The sequence below is a fragment of the Lampetra planeri genome, chromosome 36, assembly GCF_965212315.1.
Source record: "Lampetra planeri chromosome 36, kcLamPlan1.2.h2, whole genome shotgun sequence".
NCBI lineage: Eukaryota > Metazoa > Chordata > Hyperoartia > Petromyzontiformes > Petromyzontidae > Lampetra > Lampetra planeri.
The window spans coordinates 10,752,133-10,771,468 of record NC_136142.1 but is presented as its reverse complement, the minus strand read 5'-3'; the positions used below and the strand labels follow the sequence as shown (position 1 = coordinate 10,771,468).

The 19,336-nt window shown below is 52.2% G+C and overlaps 1 protein-coding gene across 3 annotated transcripts in view; it reads left to right on the top strand.

The window, feature by feature from the left end:
* The window catches only part of LOC144730803 (protein mono-ADP-ribosyltransferase TIPARP-like), a 61,544-nt gene that overhangs the window by 15,797 nt on the left and 26,411 nt on the right, over window positions 1-19,336 (top strand). For 2 of the 3 annotated variants that reach the window (XM_078611566.1, XM_078611567.1), the window contains one exon: window positions 14,953-15,912. In XM_078611566.1, the coding sequence (XP_078467692.1) occupies window positions 15,103-15,912 (810 nt within the window). In that variant the 5' untranslated portion in view covers window positions 14,953-15,102. Of the gene's footprint in view, window positions 1-3,248; window positions 3,295-14,952; window positions 15,913-19,336 lie in introns of all 3 variants that reach the window. The other variant, XM_078611568.1, reaches the window with a different exon arrangement.

Below are 19,336 nucleotides of genomic sequence, written 5' to 3'. Positions count from 1 at the left end.
GTGCCACCACTACCATCTATTGTGCGGCGGTTGAACTTATGACGCTCGGTCCGAACGGGCAACTGGACATAGAGAGGTTTTTTGTATCCCTGAACGTTCCTAAGTCGAATGTTCGTAAGTAGAAGAGTCCCTGTACATACATACTAGTGTTAACTATGCTTATATGATAAACAACTAAAATACATCTAGTAGAATAGACAAGGTAATGTATCGTAAAATATTAATAATTAACACTTTTCAAACAGATGGTTGTACAGTATAGGGGTTGCTGAGTAACCTCTGTTTAGGCACTCTACCACGTAACGATCCACCATCCCATCTCTTTGCTTTGATTTTAAGTGATTCAATTAACTCCGTTATGGTTTTCAGGAACGCATCCTGGGCGTAAACCGAGGCATGCCTGTAGTAATGTAGACATGCCAAGGGTTTGCAAAATAATTACTAAAATAACATTCCCGACCAATCTACTGGACATCTGTGAAAAATATTACTGGTAGGAACCTCCTGGTTACACCAGCCCACAGTGGATTATTCTGTCCGTCCGTCGTGCAGGGAGGGGCTGGGTGGGGAGGGAGGAGCTGGGTGGGGAGGGAGGGGCTGGGTGAGGAGGGAGGGGCTGGGTGGGGAGGGAGGGGCTGGGTGAGGAGGGAGGGGCTGGGTGGGGAGGGTGGGGCTGGGTGGGGAGGGTGGGGCTGGGTGGGGAGGGTGGGGCTGGGTGGGGAGGGTGGGGCTGGGTGGGGAGGGTGGGGCTGGGTGGGGAGTGTTGGGCTGGGTGGGGCTGGTGGGGAGGGTGGGGCTGGGTGGGGCTGGTGGGGAGGGTGGGGCTGGGTGGGGAGGGGAGGGTGGCGAGGGGCTGGGTGGGGAGGGGAGGGTGGCGAGGGGCTGGGTGGGGAGGGGCTGGGTGGCGAGGGGCTGGGTGGCGAGGGGCTTGGTGGGGAGGGGCTGGGTGGGGAGGAGCTGGGTGGGGAGGGGCTGGGTGGGGAGGGGCTGGGTGGGTCACCCCGTGGTGCCCTTATAAAACTCAACGTTTAACCTACTCACGCCGGCTTGTGCCCGCCCTCACAGTCGGCCATATTTGCGGAATACACCACGCCGCCGTTCACCCTGGCCATTGACCGAGCAACCCAACGTTCCTACCAGCTCCCTCCGCAGGAGGAATGTGTTTATCGCCCATCGGATTCCTCGAGTGTAAATATTCAGATTCTGCTCAATCAGCCTGCAGGGGCTTGTACATTGATGTTTGACAGCAGCGTTTGTTTAAGCAGGCGACATGGGGACCCAGTTTTCAACGTTATGAGGCTCATCAGCAGTGTGCGGCCTGCTAAGTTTGTTCCAGAAGACCCATAGGATGTAGGATAAGAATCCGATTTTTTTGGTGTAGTATTACATTTTGTAACAAGGGAACGAGGGATGTTGCCGCGGTATTAATGGTCAGAACGCTGGACTTGCAATCTGGAGGTCCTCGTTCGGTTCAGTGTCCCTGGCATAGCCGATGATGACACAATGGGGCACATTTCTTCAGTCTGCCTACCCAGTGGTTGGCCGAGTACCCCCCACCACAGTTTTATTGATCTGCAGTTCGCGTGGGGGTAAAGTGTCGGTGCTCCCACCTCTTCCATGATGTCTGGCTGGCGTGGAAGAGTAGGCCAAATTCCCTATAAAGGGGACCTCTGGAGCCCACTGTCGTGGAGACTCTTCTTCCAGCAGTGGCGTGAGCAGGCACTTACAGGGGCTGCGCCTTCACCTCTCTGTTAAGTCACGTGATCTGTGGACCAACATTTCAACCGTTTTGAGTATCAACAGCAGCATGTGGCCTAGTCAGTGTGTTCCAGCAGGCCCGTAGCTTGCAGGATATAAATTGTAATTGTCATGTGGACAGACCTTTGCTGTTTATTTTATGCACACACTGCCACAGCCCAGAGTAATAAATTATGTATTTACGTGTGTTTTTTTGTATGCACTGTATATGTGGATAGTCTATGAGTATGTGGTGTATGTATGTATGCGTGTGTGGGTTGTTCATGCCAGACGTAATACGTGGTCGCTAATAGCACTTTATCTTGGAATAAGGCTAAACGGATGCTCTTTCCGTTTGTGGTACGTTTGGTTAATTCATTTTTGAGTGCTGAAAGTGCACCTAGCCTGGCACATGGCTAAGGTGGCACGGTGGTGGAGTGGTTGGCGCACTGCACCATTAACCTGCTTTGACCTGCGTCGTTCGATTCCCAGACACTTATCTGAACCCGGTCCTGGGTCTCCCATAGTTCAACTCAACCTCAAATGAGCTGTGCGGTGTACAAGCATCAACACTGGGGAGAGAAAATGCGGCCTGGGCGCGGTTTGGGTCACCCCACCCCCTTGTGCACCGTGCCGGGCACCGTAGATACTTTCTGTTGATACTTGGCCCACCAGTCTGTTAGAGGCTATACGGGGGTGGGGGGAACTTTTGTATGTGTGTGGGTGGTACATTGCCCGCCTTATTAGGTGTCGCTGGCAGCACTAAGTGGTGGCTCTTTGCGGTACGCGCGTGAAATGGACTTTTTGAGTACTCAAGCGAGCGCCTATCTTGGCGCAAGCACCACGTGTGACGACGACACTGCCACTTAGCAGGAGGACGTGTGTTTGACAAGATGTGTGAAATGCAATATTGCTACTTGGAGCACTGTAAACGCGTGAATAAGATGATGCCAATAAATTCGAGCCATTCTCAAGCCGTCCGACGGGTGAGGCCCCTCCCCATGCCATGTTGGTCGGAGGGGTTTTTTGGCCATACCTAACCGCGCTTGTCAATGCGGAATGTGGGAATGGGACCAGGGGCAGTTCATATATTTAACTGCTCACTGAAGTTAGCCGTGAGCAGGAGTCAAACTTGGGTCACTGGGTTCATGGTGCAATGCTCGCAGACCACTGAGCCGCCTTCCGGCTTACACAGCCGGGTGAGAGAATGTACAGGGCGATCCGATTAGAAATAGCCCATGAATATACCGGGGAGAATAAATAATAGAGAAAATACCATTTTATCACAAAGGATATGGAGCCATCACTTCCTTGATTACCAATATTCACCTATTTCGAACAATGCGAGAGGGTCGTTACAAATCGGAGGGTTTGCCACGATCGGCATTGACAAACAATCCGGAGTGCGCTTCTTTGCCAAGTCCTGTCCACAAACCTGGATGACACGGTACTGATAATGGTTAACAATACAGTGATAATGGTTGAGTTGATTTGGTATTCTCGCCCTTCAGAGCGCAAGGCAATCGTTACGAGGGAAGGCACCACGGTGGTTTCACGGTAAGGGGGGGGGGGGTGTGGGTAAATTACTCTTTGGTTCTTTCGGTAAAGTCACGTAGGTGAAAATGCAAAAAATTAAAATATTTTTATTTTCTTGCAGTCACGAAAACTTCAAATCTAGAATTGTGGGTAATTTTCAACCTTTGGCGCAAGCGCCGAGGCATATGATGGGCATCGCTATTTTCAAAGACATCACGGCATCTTTAGCGTCCACCCAACGTCGCATCTTGTTTCCGCGCTGTTTCCTCCATCAGGGTTGACTTTTCTCACAGTGACGTCGTCACGCGGCTGCTGGCGCTGCTGCGTTGGCAGCGGCGCGCAAGCACAACTGGAGTGTCCGTGTCGGCCTTTAAAAGGGATAATATATGATAGGCAATGTTTCGCGCAATATTCCTTATATTAGCACAACCTTCACATTGTGCAGGTGCTGTGGATGAGGGCCATTGCCCTTAACGTTGCTTTTATTTAACTCGCTGTGTGTTGTTGTCGTGTCCTCAAATCTTGTAACTCAATTTTAACCCACTTCCAAATGTGGTATCGACTGCAAACTTGGTATACTTATGTCATACTGATGACAATACTATATTCTATATAAAAAATATTTTTAAACATTCATTTTTATATGTTATGTTTCGGTTTGGGTCTAATTGTCCACGCTCAACTGACGTTGGCTGTAAATCACCACGGTTCCTTACGTTATGGCAAGCTTCGGGGCCACTTCCTGGAGTCGTGGAGTTCTGCCATTACTAGTACGGTACATTTCATTAAATAGTGTTTTTAAAAAGGTATTTTTAAATGTTACTTATTGTGTTGTTAATGGCGTGGCGGAGACGCGGGGTCCGCGGAGCGTGCAAAGTGGCTCGTGCTGAGCCAAGCGTGGCTCTCCGAGGGGCGGGGCTTGTGGGCCGAGGGGAGGGGAGATGGGGGAAGGGAGCACGGGGAGGGGCAGCTCGGAGTTGGCCGGGGGGAGGTGCGGGGAGACGCGGGGATTCATGAGATGACAGCACGCTGGCTGCTGTGCTGGGTGGTGCTGTACTGGGTGGTGCTGTGTGGGTGGTGCTGTACTGGGTGGTGCTGTGTGGGTGGTGCCGTGTTGGGTGGTGCTGTGTGGGTGGTGCTGTGTGGGTGGTGCTGTAGTGGGTGGTGCTGTAGTGGGTGGTGCTGTACTGGGTGGTGCTGTGTGGGTGGTGCTGTGTGGGTGGTGCTGTGTGGGTGGTGCTGTGTGGGTGGTGCTGTGTGGGTGGTGCTGTGTGGGTGGTGCTGTACTGGGTGTTGCTGTGTGGGTGGTACTGGGTGTTGCTGTGTGGGTGGTGCTGTGTGGGTGGTGCTGTACTGGGTGGTGCTGTGTGGGTGGTGCTGTGTGGGTGGTGCTGTACTGGGTGGTGCTGTGTTGGGTGGTGCTGTGTTGGGTGGTGCTGTACTGGGTGGTGCTGTACTGGGTGGTGCTGTGTGGGTGGTGCTGTGTGGGTGGTGCTGTGTGGGTGGTGCTGTGTGGGTGGTGCTGTGTGGGTGGTGCTGTGTGGGTGGTGCTGTACTGGGTGGTGCTGTGTGGGTGGTGCTGTACTGGGTGGTGCTGTGTGGGTGGTGCCGTGTTGGGTGGTGCTGTGTGGGTGGTGCTGTAGTGGGTGGTGCTGTACTGGGTGGTGCTGTACTGGGTGGTGCTGTGTGGGTGGTGCCGTGTTGGGTGGTGCTGTGTGGGTGGTGCTGTGTGGGTGGTGCTGTGTGGGTGGTGCTGTGTGGGTGGTGCTGTACTGAGTGGTGCTGTACTGGGTGTTGCTGTGTGGGTGGTACTGGGTGTTGCTGTGTGGGTGGTGCTGTGTGGGTGGTGCTGTACTGGGTGGTGCTGTGTGGGTGGTGCTGTACTGGGTGGTGCTGTGTTGGGTGGTGCTGTACTGGGTGGTGCTGTGTGGGTGGTGCTGTGTGGGTGGTGCTGTACTGGGTGGTGCTGTGTGGGTGGTGCTGTGTGGGTGGTGCTGTACTGGGTGGTGCCGTGTGGGTGGTGCCGTGTGGGTGGTGCCGTGTGGGTGGTGCTGTACTGGGTGGTGCCGTGTTGGGTGGTGCCGTACTGGGTGGTGCTGTGTGGGTGGTGCTGTACTGGGTGGTTGGTGCTGTGTGGGTGGTGCTGTACTGGGTGGTGCTGTACTGGGTGGTTGGTGCTGTGTGGGTGGTGCTGTACTGGGTGGTTGGTGCTGTGTGGGTGGTGCTGTGTTGGGTGGTGCTGTGTTGGGTGGTGCTGTACTGGGTGGTGCTGTGTGGGTGGTGCTGTACTGGGTGGTGCTGTGTGGGTGGTGCCGTGTGGATGGTGCCGTGTTGGGTGGTGCCGTGTTGGGTGGTGCTGTGTGGGTGGTGCTGTGTTGGGTGGTGCTGTACTGGGTGGTGCTGTGTGGGTGGTGCTGTACTGGGTGGTGCTGTGTGGGTGGTGCTGTACTGGGTGGTGCCGTGTGGATGGTGCCGTGTTGGGTGGTGCCGTACTGGGTGGTGCCGTGTTGGGTGGTGCTGTGTGGGTGGTGCTGTGTGGGTGGTGCTGTACTGGGTGGTGCTATACTGGGTGGTGCTGTACTGGGTGGTGCTGTACTGGGTGGTGCCGTGTTGGGTGGTGCCGTGTTGGGTGGTGCCGTGTTGGGTGGTGCCGTGTGGGTGGTGCCGTGTGGGTGGTGCTGTGTTGAGTGGTGCCGTGCTGGGTGGTGCTGAGTGCTATTCTATGTGGTACTGGGTGGTGTTGGGTGCTGTGCTGGGTGGTACTGGGTGGTGTTAGGTGCTGTACTGGGTGCTGTGCTGTGCTGGGTGACTTCCTGACAAGTGCTATGACCTATTGTATCTAACCCATAAAATGATGTCTCTGATGACGAATATTGAATGATGAAGAGGATGGTGCTCCTGTTTTATTTAGTTCTGACGACAGTCGTGGTGGTGTTGATGGTGGTGATGCCGTGCTGGCCTTCATAGGTGCCTACTCGCTAACAGCACTTGCTCCTACAGTCTGTTAAGGCTATACGGGGGAGATCTTTGTCTTTGATGGTCATGATGGCGGTGGTCGTGTTGTTGGTTAGCGCGCTGTGCTTCGAACCCGGCGACCCGAGTTCGATTCCTGCTCACGGCCAACACCAATGACGATCATCTGAATCGGTCCTGGGCTTCCCCTAGGTCGACTCGGCCTCAAAGGAGTACCTGGTGCTGTGTGTAAACATCGCCGGCATAGCTTTGTATTCGCTGGTGGTGATGGTGGTGGTGATGACAACACTATCATGATGGTTTTAACGATGACGGGAACTCTATCAGAGTGGTAACCAATGAGGTAACAATCGCCCCACGCTCTCGGGATTCCACAATTTATCACGTGATCAATATAATAACACTAACTTAAAAGTGTTCCTGGGTAGTAAGTGTTATTTCCTAATTTCTTATGCCTTAAAAGTACAGAAAATGGCTATTATTCCCCACAAACTTTGCTTTTGTGACCAGGACAGTGATATTTTGAAATGTAGCTATTTTCAATGACAAAACGTGTGCATTTGTGTCTTTTGTTCAATGAAGTCCTGGTCACAAAAGCAAAGTTTGTGGGGAATAATAGCCATTTTCTGTACTTTTGAGGCATACGCGGTTAAAAAATAACGGTTAATACCCAGGAACAAAAATAGTATTCCATAGTGTCTAATCGATTATTCTCTCCGGCCTCGTGTTCATCGCCTGCCCCGTCCCGTTTGTAAAGTTCTGCTCTCTGCCTTTGGCAAAAAAGCAAGCATCATTAGCATATCATTTGCGTATCATTTGCATGTATGCTAATGAGTTGGCAAGTGGGGCTCAGCATAAACACCACCACCTCCACGCGAAAGGGGAGCGCGTGTCTAAGTGGCCAGACGTTTCGGGCAACGACCCCCCTGCTCTTAGCAGGGTTCACCAAGGAAGGACAAGCCTTGCCACTTTTGCTCAGCAGGGTTTTGCCAGTGACCGCAGTGAGTGGGTGATGGTTACTTTGTCGTTGTCATTTTTTTTATTACATGCTTTGATTTAACTCACTGTATCTGTCGTCGTTGTCGTATCCTCAAATCTTGTGACTCAATTATTACCCACTTTCCAATGTGGTATCGACTGCAAACTTGCTCTACTTATGTCATACTGATGACAATACTATATTCTATCATAAAAAATAAAAAAACACATTTTAAAACATTCTTACACTGTTATGTTTCGGCTTGCCTCTCATTGTCCACGGTTAACTGTTGTTGGCTGTAAATGATCACGGCCCCCCTTACGTTATGGCAAGCTTCGGGGCCTCTTCCTGGAGTCCTGCACTGCTTTCATAACGACAGTACATTCATGTTTACCATGTGACGATACATCGACTGCTGAATGGCTAAACACGCTTTTAGGTAATGTACAAAAAAGTCTAAAATCATTTTTTTCTGCTCTGTTTTGCCCCCGGTGTAATTGTCGATGCTCAACTCGCCTTGCCTGTAATTGTCCACTCTCTTTTACGTCATGGCAAATCTTTTGTTTTCAGCATTTCTATGCACTAATTTGATATCAAACATTTTCGACATTCAATAATGCCTTTCATTTATCATTTACTGTCCTTATTGATCGACGTCCAATTATTTTATAACAATATATAACATGTTTTGCACATATACTAAAAAAAACTGATAAATCGCTAGCACACCATTACACACTAATGATGACTTTCTATTCTTTGTTGACGCACTGTTTATTTCTTTACTGCACATTTTATTGACGAGGGCATGGGTACTGTAGTTGCAGTGTACTGCTGTCATGTGCACATGCATCTTTTAGTTGTTGTTGTTCTACAATGTAAATGTACGGTAGCATTGTGTTGTTCACGGGAAAGAAGCCCTGCAACACTGCTGCCCGAGAAGAAATGGGACGAATGGGAAAGTACGACCCCAATCAAGAGAACAATTAGCTTTCATCAAAATGCTTTAATACTTATAAATGTTTTAACTTTTGTACATAATTCATCAAATATTATTTGGTAACAGTATTTGATGCCACTAAAAAGTGCTAAATAAAATATATTAAAACGACTTTTTTAAAACACGCTTTTATTAAATGTACTAAAACGTTGAAAATACATATTTTTTGTTCAAGTACTTTGCATTATATATGTTTCATATACTCTTGTTGTAACTGACTAAATAAAAGCGTGGGGCGCTCATTAATCCACGCATATTTACTAAACAAACCGCTTTCAAAACTTAACCTTGTAATTACAACCTATTAACAACACATGACCAGTTACTTGCCAATGCAGACATTCACAAAAATAAACGCCATAAAAATTTGACGTTTAAATTCAAACATAACCAACATATGAGCAGTTACTTTCTATTGTAAATACAGACATATTCACAAAAATAAAGGGCTTAAAAATGTTACCTTTACATTAGAACATATACAAACAACTTACGAGCAGTTACTTTCCCTTGTCAATGCAGACATGTTCACAAACATCAAGACATGAAAAGCTGTACTTAACAATAATATAATATTCACTACATATGAACACTTACTTTACATTCTCAATGCAGACATTCCCAAAAATAAACAGCTTAAAACCTTTACGTTCAAATTACTACATATTATCAAGATATGAACACTTACTTCCCATTGTGAATACAGACACTTGCTCAAAAATAGTACGCGCGCCCCAAGCATTTATTTAGAGTTACAACAAAAGTATATGAAACATATAATGCAAAGTACTTGAACAGAAAATATTTGTTTTAAACGTTTTAGTACATTTCATAAAAGCGTGTTTAAAAAAATGTTTTAAAAATATATTTTATTATATATATTTATTTCCTTGTAAGGCCACAAACGGTGTGGTTGACGACCGCCTTGTGTTTGTGACGTAAACGCACACATCTCTTGCCGATAACGACTGCAAACTCGAATGAGACGGGAGCAGATGATGCATTTAGCACGGGTGCAGTTTCATTTAGCGTGCTCATGGCATCGTGCGGTCGTTCCAGGACCCCCCCCCACCAGGGCCTTACAAAGCAAGCCCACAGGCATGGGGCAGCTTCCTGTTTCTTAACCAAATTGCGGTTTGCATCTTTCTGAACTGGTCACCCCTCGCGTGTAGCATTGTTGTCATGCAAAAACACTTACAGTAGTTTGATTATGATCATAATAATTACGTAATAGTCCAGGAGAGTCACGCAGGGCCGAAGGACTCTTATTCAGCAGGGTCCTGCTGCCTTGTTTTTCGCACACTTGGGAGGAAATCTACGCAATCGAGCGAGGGGGCAACTCTCTTATCCTCTTACGGATATCATCAGATGGAGATTTGTCCACATGCTGTGTACCGCCTTCTGGTGGGCCAGGGTATGACACCTCCTTGATGCCCACGGAAAGGGAGTTTCACAGCATTTTTTCCATCTATTAACCCTCCGCTGCCTACACAGTGCTGGATTACAGGCCATGTGCATAGCCATCGCTGTTCAGCCAATGCCATAAGCATGATTGTGTTTGGGCGGCAGGGTGGCAGCACAGTGGTAAGAGGTGTGGCTCGGCAATAAAGTCCTGGGTTCCGTTCCCGACTCGGGTACCTTGCTGCTGTGTGGAGTTTGCATGTTCCCCCCTTGTTCTGCATGGATTTTCCCCGGGTTTCTCTGCTTTCCTTCCAATGCTTAAGACAAAACATTCAATGTAACTGGTGTTGGCCAAACGTCTTGGCAATGCTTAACAAAATTACACTGAAATGTAGTAATTTGGAATAGTGCATGGCAACATTGCCCTCTACTCTTTAAAATTTGGCAGGACCCTCTTGAAAAGATGTCTTGAGACTCGTAGGCTTTCCTGGGGAAACAAACGTAAAAATAATATATTTAAAAAGATCTATTCTGAGTCCTTGTCAGATGGATTTCTAGTTTTATGCGGCTGTGTTTCAGACAGATCACCACATTCAAAACGGGACGATGAACGTTCAGATGAGTGCATCTTTAATTGAACGGAGGCTTTTCCCGTGCCTTCCTCACTCCGTCATCGGCTGAGTCCAGCGAGCTGCATCCTCCGCTACACGGGGGCATTCGCCGGTAGTCGAGAGCCCCGATTGGTGGAGTGCGGGGTTCGGGAGGGGAGAGGGAGCGTCGGTGTAATTACATGACCCCCGTGTCAGGACATAAAGTAAAGCATACGGAGCATCCTTGTAAATGCTCTCTATCTCTCTAAGCCATTTAAACGGGGCCACTGCACCCTGCAGGATAATTGATGGACGTAGGGTGAGTTGCGTCTGCTTGTGTACGCGAATATTGGGAGCTGAGTGGACATGCCGATGCCCAGTACCATCGGTGTTTAGATGGGCCTCTGTGGAGGATTGTAAAGGAAAAGCTACTGACTGGGCAGTTGGAGGCAGTCGCCCTCTAATAACAGCGGAGGAGGGATGCTCACAACGACCGTAGCGCTGGGCGGCTAAAACGCAGCGAGGTGGCACAGTGGGGAGCACAGGTGCTGCATCTCAGTCAACCCATGGCACCTCGGTCTGTCCCGTGACCTCTTGCCAGCAGCGAACATTCCACACTTCACGTGGGCTCAATAGCCTTGTATAAGTGGCACAGTGATGTCACTGCCATTTCGTGTCGAATAGCAGCTGTTGTGTAATGATGAATAAACAACATTATTCATGGATGTATTTGTATATGTGTGTGCCACAGCGGTCAAGGCATTACCTCGTTTAATTCTCAGCCACGGCCAACATCAGTAGCAATGATTTAAAATGGTCCTGAGCCTCCCGTAGGTTGAATAAGCCTTACATTAATACCTGATGCTGTGTATAAAACAGCAATACTGGGGAGACCGAGGCGGCCGGTTGTGGTTCTGGTCACACCACCCAATCATAATGCGCTGGGTCGCCCTTGATATGTGCTCAGTAACAGCACTTACCATTACAGCCTGTTGCAGTCGACAAAATGGACCTTTGTCTTTCTGTGTCTCTCTTTACATCAGTCTGCGTGCGTGTGTCTCTCATATGTTTCTGTCATACCTTCTTCGGTACTTGTGTGTGCCTGTGTCTCTCTCTGCCTCGCACTGTGTCTATCTGTCTCTTTCAGCATCGCTTGTTTCTTCCTTTCCCCAGCGGCCTGTGTAGGGTTCATCACGGGGCATGGGGGGTGGTGGAGAATTGTCACGCGGTGCCATTGCGACGGTTGATTAATCGGCGGTGTCCTCTCCCAAGACGTTGCTAAACGACTCCCGGGCAGCCCCCCGCTTTGCGTAAACTGCTTGGAGTCGTTAAATATAAATCATCGCTTTGGTAAAGCCATGGTGTGGTTTTGCGAGAGCCTGACTCGCAATCAGCTCCCAACTCGTAATCCCATGATCTGCTGTTGACTTAGCCGAACGCCACCAAATAGTGTGGTCAACCGGCGGTGTTTTTTTTGTCGTCACGCGAGAAACCGTGTTATATACTCGGCCGTGGGAATGTGGATTTTCCACTACCGTTCCGGAGGGCTCGATAGAGGCGAGACACCGCCCCCTTTGCTCGTGAACGCCGTTCGGGGGCGGTGGGGGGGTGACTCTCTGACCTTACCGCTGCGTAACGGTTATTGCCCTGTGGCTCGTGACTCATGGAAGAGCCTGGTAGCCTGGCAGGGGAACGGGCGCGTCCGGGCGCGTGCGGTAACAGCGGCGCACGTCACGACACTCGTGCGCGGTCACCGTGTTGAGCCGCTGTGTGCCGGGCGTGTCGTCGGTATGGTGCTTGCTGTGTGTTTAAGAGACGGCGCGATCGATGCCGTGCAAGGCGGAGGCGCCGCGGTAGGTTTATGCGCTGTGCTATGAACCCGGCGACCCGCTCGCCACGGCTAACATCGGTGGCGAGTTATTCAAACCGATCCTTGGCCTTCCTACGCCTCTGCCTTAAGTAAGTACGTGGTGCGCCGTGTGAACATCACCGATGGGGAGACGAGGGTGACCGGGCATACGTGGCTTTGCATTGCAGTGGCTTTCATAGTTACTCGCTAACAGGACTTGCCCCAAGAGTCTAAGTCTATTGCAGGGGATCTTTGTCCCCTGTAATAGCCTTAACTATTACAGGGTGTCTGCGTGCTGTGGGTGTCGGCGTGCCGTGTGCCCCGTGTGTCCGTGTTGCTGGTGTGTGCCAGTAATGTGATATCGGTAAACCGCTGATGCGTGGGGCTGGAAACCCAATATTGTTGACGGCGCAACTGGCGGTTGTTTTGTGCCACTAATTGGAAAACGGTACAGGTGCAGTGCCGCGTGTGGCACATTGTTTACTCGCTTACAGCTCTTGCCGCCGCAGTCTGGTAAAGGCTACAAGGGGACCGTTGTCTTTGCATGTGTGGGTAGCATATTCGCTCTGCGATAAGGCTAAACGATGGCCATTCGTTGACACACCGCCCCCTCATATGCATTTCCTTTCTTCATGGGCGCTCGCTAACGGCACTTTCCTCTATGGGGCCATAAAGCCCACCCCAGCGATCTTTACCTTTGTTGTTTTTGTGCACCTGTGTGAACGGGAAGCGTTGAATCTGCACCTAGCCTGGCACAAGCGGCACAGCGACATCACCGCAGCTGTGTTTTTTTATGAGATGGCTGTTGCACGCGAGTGTCTGCTTGTGTTCGTAGGGGGAGAGCGAGAGAGAGTCCGTGGTCTCCGAAGCAACTGAACGTGCGAGCCGCGTCGTTTGACAATGCGAGAGGGAGGTGGCTTGCAATGGCCTCGTCAGACGCTGACCTGGCATCGTGCAGGTCCAAGGTTCAAGTCCTGTCTGGGTGCCTGTCTCCACAGCGGAGGGGGTTTAGTATAGCCTCGTTATAACCTGAGGCTTATTGCTTTAAATGCTGGGGCCTGTGTGTGTGTGGGTGTCTCTCGTTTCCACAGGAGGTGCATAATGGCCATTTCGGTGCCACTGAGCTAGCACCACCGAGACCCCGATTTCAAGCTTGGGGTCTGAGTGCCTCGCTCTCAGGGTGTTCATAATGTTTGTCAGGTTCATAATGAGAGTCCCCAGAGCCATTTAGCCCATGTCGAGAGCCACTAAACTGGCTGGCAAGGGGTCTGTGTGCTTCTCTCCGTCTATTTCAGAAGGTTTAACACGTCGGCTTTCGCGACCAATATCCATAATAGAGGGTTTTTTTAATCTCTCATCAACTTGAGTTGCTGGTTCACACCCTGAGGGATGTGGGCGTCTTTGTCTTTGTCGCTGTCCCTCGCGGATCCAATGGGGCTTCAGAATGGCCGGGCAGCAACTGTCCCCCCCCCCCCCCCCAAGAGTTGCACCACCTACCCCACGCGGCTTTTCTCTCGGCTGTGGTGACTGCTTGCACTTGGCAGTCGCTTAGCGAGCGACACGGTTGGCGAGCAACGGGTTCCTCCATCTCCCGCGGAGAGAACACAACAACAAACTCTCTCCGGTGGCGGCAATGGCCCCGGGTGATGGGGCAATAGACGCACACCTCGAGACGAGTTGGCTGGCAGGGGGGGGCGGTGGGTGGCGGGCGGCGGGCGGAAAATCTATTCAGGGACCCTGCGTTTTAATAACTGTCAGCAATCGTTGAACCCGTGGCTACGCGACGCGGGAAGGAGAGCAGAGTCACAAGGATGCGGGCAAAGAGAAAAGGAATGGGAAAGGGAAGAGGATTAAAGAATGGGAAATAAGAGAGAGAGGCCTTACCTAGTGGTGGTAAATTTGTTTTTTTAAATCGTTTAAAACTATCGAATCTCAAAGTCATAATCGTTTTCAACTGGAAGCTAATGCAGTCGCACGACCCATCGGTGTTGAGATATGGTTGCGCTCTACGAAGGAGCTTTACACGGGGTTCCAGAGAGCAGGCCATTGGAAATAGTCAAGACGTCAGGAGATGAATACCCGAACCAGTCTCTCGGCATCTTCGGAACAGAGAATGTGGCACAGCTGGGCAACATTCCTGAGATGATAGATCGAGAATCCCTCGCCACTCCGATTGATCTGTGAATGGAAAGGCAAGGACTGATCCGAGACAAACTCAAAAATGTCAGGCTTCGTGTGTCGGCTGCTGCTGGGGGTCCCCTCTGCTAATTTGTAAGGGGGGGGGGGCATCGAAAATGCCTTTTGAGGTGAAACTCTGCGAGGCACTTTGAGTCGCGTGAAACCTCGCCCCGATGTACGCCAATTCTACTGACGATAATCCATTATTTTGTTCGTCTTCAACGAACATTGTTTCCTTCCTTGAAAAATGTATTTAAATACCTCTAGTGAATGTATCCCATGTCATTTGTCCGTGCGTGCATTTTATACTGTTCCAGGCCGTAGCCTCACCACTTGTTTACGAGCCATCCGAATTCAAACTACCCCCATGGGTTCATCTACACTGCCCCCCCCCCGCCATCACTCTCACCAGTGACCCCTCCATCCCTCAGCCACTCTCCTTGCAGCATTACCTCGTGGGGCGGTTTGCCAACCATTTTTAAGTAGTCCTTTACAGCGTACAGTATTTGCTTTTAATTACCGGTCTCGTCTTGATTCTCCACATTTATGAATGAAAGTATCTTGGTTGTGTTGAAAAGTGTTGTTATTTTCGTAGGTTTAAGGTCAGAAATATGTTTCTTTGCAGTGCAACCCGGACGTGTATATCTGCGTATATCGAGGTAGGGTCCCGTTTTTGACATACGCACGTCCGCTTGTGTTCCCGTCTCAGCTGGGCAGAAGAGTTGCCGGTGCACTGGACGGGCACCCATGCCGTTGGGCGGTGCCCTGCGCGCCCCTGCAGGCTGTGCGCCTTCGCTGCGGGCCTGACATCGGCGCTGGCAGCGCCGCCTCTGCCACCGCCCCCCCCTGCCGCGCGAAGATGGACGGGCGACTCGGCGACGCCGCCGCAGCCGCTGCCGTCGCCGGTCTGAACTGCCTACCCACCGGCGGCGCTGCCAGACGCATCTTCGACCGGCACAAGCGGCGCCGGTGGCTGCGCCGGGTCGCGCTGAACCGCTGGAACCGGCTGCGCAAGCCGCAGGTGGCCGTCCGCGGCTCCAGCTGGCTCGTCGGCGACCTCCAGCCGCGAACGCCGCAGGCACAGGCGGCACAGGCGGCGCAGCCGCGGCCAAACCCGTCCCAGCGCATGTTCCTCTGCTCGTCCCCCCCGCTGCTGCTCGCCAGGCAGAGCGCCCTGCTGTGCGTACAGATGCTGTCCGAGCAAGTGGCGGCGACGAACTTCCACGACGTGGCCGCGCCGCAGGTGGCGCCGGCGGGGATAGGTCATGGCAGAGCGCAGGCAGGCACGCGCGTGCCGCCGTCCCCGCGCGCGCCCGCGCCCGCTTCCTGCTCGCCGCTTCCGCCGCCTCCTCCGTGTGCCCAACCGCCCGCTCCTCCTTGTGCCCAACCGCCTTCGGTGCCGGCACCACCACTTCCTCCTCCGTGTGCGCCAGCGACTCCTCCTCCGCGCGCGCCGGCGCCTCCTCCGCCTCCGTGTGCAACACAACCTCGATGCGTGCTGCAGCCAGCATGCATGCTGCCCTGCTCGGGAGCCGGCGAGAAGTTTGGAGGCGGTGACAGCTGCGATGGGAGCGGCGTGGAGAAGATGGACTGCGACCCCGCGGGATCGTCGGACGAGGATCTAGCCGTGACAATGGACGACCTGGATGCGATGACCAAGCTTCTGCAGGTCGGTGTGTGCGTAGCTGTGTCTTGGGCCTCTCCCCTAGGTCGACTTGGCTTGAAATGAGTACCCGGTGGTAAGGAGGTTTGCCCGCAGGCGATGGTATAGTGGCCTGTCGTAAGAATGAATGTTGTGATGTAAAAAAATATACAGTGATACCTCGGTTCACGAACGCTTCTGTTCACGAACAACTCGGTTCACGAACAGAAAAGTTCATAAAAATATGCTCCGGTTCACGAACTCCGCTTCGGTTCACGAACAGGAGCCGCGGCCATTTTAATGCTATTTCCAGGCTGTCACATGGTCGTGCCTTCCTGTAGGAAGATCGTGGAGAGAAGAAGAGACACAGAAAGAAGTACTGTGAGTACTGTGAAGACACTTTCAGTGACTTTTTGCTTTTTGGTGTGCTTTTTAGCACCTACAGTACTGTACTGTACTACTGTACTGTACAATACTGTACTTACTGTATTGTACAGTTCACCCGTTTGAGTGCTTACTGAAGTCATCTCAAGCAAGGTTAGTGTTCTCTCTTTATACATTACTATACTGTACAGTACTAATGTGTATTGTAATTTGTTTCATATTTTTGTGCTTCAAAAACCAAAAAAAAAGGTCAGAACGGATTAACCGGATTTACATTGAACCCTATGGGAAAATGTGCCTCGGTTCACAACCAATTCGGTTCGCGACCAGAGTAAGTTCACAAATTAAGTTCGTGAACCGAGGTATCACTGTATTGCGGAAAACGTCATTGGTGGAGATGATTGAGTAAAAGCAGGTTTAACACATAGGATTTCGCGACCACTTTTATCCATAACTAGTGGGAAGTACCCGGCGTTGCCCGGGTCAAATTAAAAAAGAAAAACTAACTGTGGTGGTACCTGCTATCACTACAGTAGTAAATGTTGATTCTATAGCAGTATTTATCGACTCTATAGCACAAAGTACTCGCTTGACAGAGTGGCGTGGTGAGGCCTAGTCCCGTGCAGAGCCTCCGGCCTCGCCTAGATTGTCCAGTTGGCCGAGGTGGCACCTTGGCAGGCTGGGGCTGGGCTGCTATCCCTGACCCCCCCCCTCAGCCACGATCTCCCCGGCTGCTCTGCAGTAATATCTACGGCCTATACGACTGTGTAGTAGTAACTGTACGCATCGGGGTGGTGGGGGGACATCGCACAGTGAAGAATTTACCTGAGCGTTTAGTGTATTTTTTAATAGCATTTTTAACGTGAAAAAAAATGTTCCCTTCACTCCCACCGAAGGCGTGCGACTTGGCATGGGCCATTCTCCCCACCAAAGGCGCGTGAGTTGGTATGGTCGTGCACGCTGTCATAAAAAAAATTATAATAAGAAATCACACAGAAATCGCACAAAGTCGCTAATTAAACTAATTAAAAGTTGACGTATGTGAAAAAGGAATAGCGCTTGCTCACGGCGGGGCTTACGGCGTGGTACCTGGCTATTTTTATTTTACGTGGGAGAGCGAACACACAAACAAACCCACAAACCCCGCTACAAACAATTTTTGACTTTTATATATATAGATAGAGGTTTTTGGGTTAGAGTGCGTAAATATAAATGTGATCGGGGCAGTCGGGGAAGTTAAGAGGCTGAGCCACGTTGGGTGGTGAGGAAAGATCCGCGCCATCGGCCACGTGGCCGAAGGACCTCTGCACGCCGTCGGCCAGCGGTGTGCGGAGTGCTGGAATAGAGGAGCTAACGGAGGAGCGTGCGTGGCACGCGAGAGGGAGCGTGCGCGGGGCGCGCGCGGAACGACTCTGGTCCGAGAGGAGGCCAGTGGGGGTGCGGAGAAGAACCTGAATAAAAGACAAACGGAGACCAGCATCGCCTGATGGAGTCTTTTATTACATTGGGGTCAGAAGTGGAACGAGATGTCGAAACATCTCAAGAAAAAGAATATACCTGCACCATCTTCAGAAGACGAAGAGGACCTTCCTCCGGTGGTGGCGGTCCCGACCATGGAAGGCGTGGGCAAAGTGGCGGCGAGCGACACGACATGAGTACAAGATGTCGTCGGAGCGGCCGGGCCGTCTACGTCGATGGGCGCCGAGGACGGCTGGCGACACGTGGCAGATTCGCTGCGGGCCGTTCTGCTGTATTTGGTCACCCTGGTCGTGCCAGCGACGATGCCGGATCGGCCACGCAGCGGGCCTTCAAGCGGGGAGCCTTCTGGGGCCGAGCCGTCCGCCATTAGGGCCTCTGCGACGCTTCCCGCCCTCTCCGACACGCGGCAGGACACCGCCATCTTGGGTGTGGTCGCGGACGAACAGCGGCAAGCCGCCATCTTGTCGCCGCTGCGGCGGGAAGCCGCCATCTTGTCGCCGCCGCGGCGGGAAGCCGCCATCTTGTCGCTGCCACGACGGGAAGATGCCATCTTGTCGCCGCCGCAGGAGACGCCTGCATCGGAAGACAGCAGCTCGGGGACTCGCAGCCATCGCCTGACGACGATTAAAGAATTCTCAATTGGAGGAGATTGGAGCGCATTTGCCTGGCGTTTTGAGTCGGCCGTCCGATCCGCCAAGTGGACGGATGCGGAGGCCTTAGAAGTTCTGCCGACGCTCCTGGACGACAAGTCTTTGAAATTCTTCCGCTCCATCAAGGCCGCGAAGAAAGCGACGCTGAAAGGGGCGTTCGAAGAGATGGCGGAAGTGTACGAGCCTCCGGACGACGCACACCGCAGATTCGTCCAGAGGCAACGGGCACCCGAGGAATCGCCTGTGGCTTTCCGGGGCACTGTGCTTGAGCTGGCCATGGCCGTGTATCCAGAGACGGAGCCCGACTTGTTGGAGCCCTTGATACTGGGTAAGATGTTGGAGCTGTCCAAGGACTTGGGCATTCCGATGCCGATATGCGGCCATGAGCAGCTGACCTCCCAGATGGCAGCCAAGTGCCTCGACGCGCAGTTCAACTTGCGCCGTTGGGCACAGGTGACCGCCTGGACGGCGAGCCCGACCGTGGAGGGAGGTGCCGCCGGGTGGACTCCGTCAAAGGCCGTCTTCATGCCGGACAAGAGGGGGCCTGGCGATCTCTCTGCAGCGGCGGCCCAGTGGGTTCCTCGAGGGGGAGCGGAGTCGGGCTCCGGCCCGCCGCTGAGGGATCGTCGAGACGGGGGGGGGAGTCGGGCGGCGGGCCGACTCGTCGTGTTACCGCTGCAGGCGTCTTGGACACTTCGCGCGGACGCGACGTCAACGCCATGAGAGTCAACAGTGTCACACGGGCCGGCTATTATCCTGCCGGACACAGGGATTCCTGCACCGGGTGGGCCTACTACGGCGACGGGGACACTTGGCCCCGCTGCCCCTCCAACCCCGCTGCGGTTGCAGTTGCAGGGGGCCCCGACTACGGACCTCTCTGGGGAACGGGGTGCTGGGACGGACAGGCCTCCACCAGCGGCGGATGGTTCCGGTTTCGC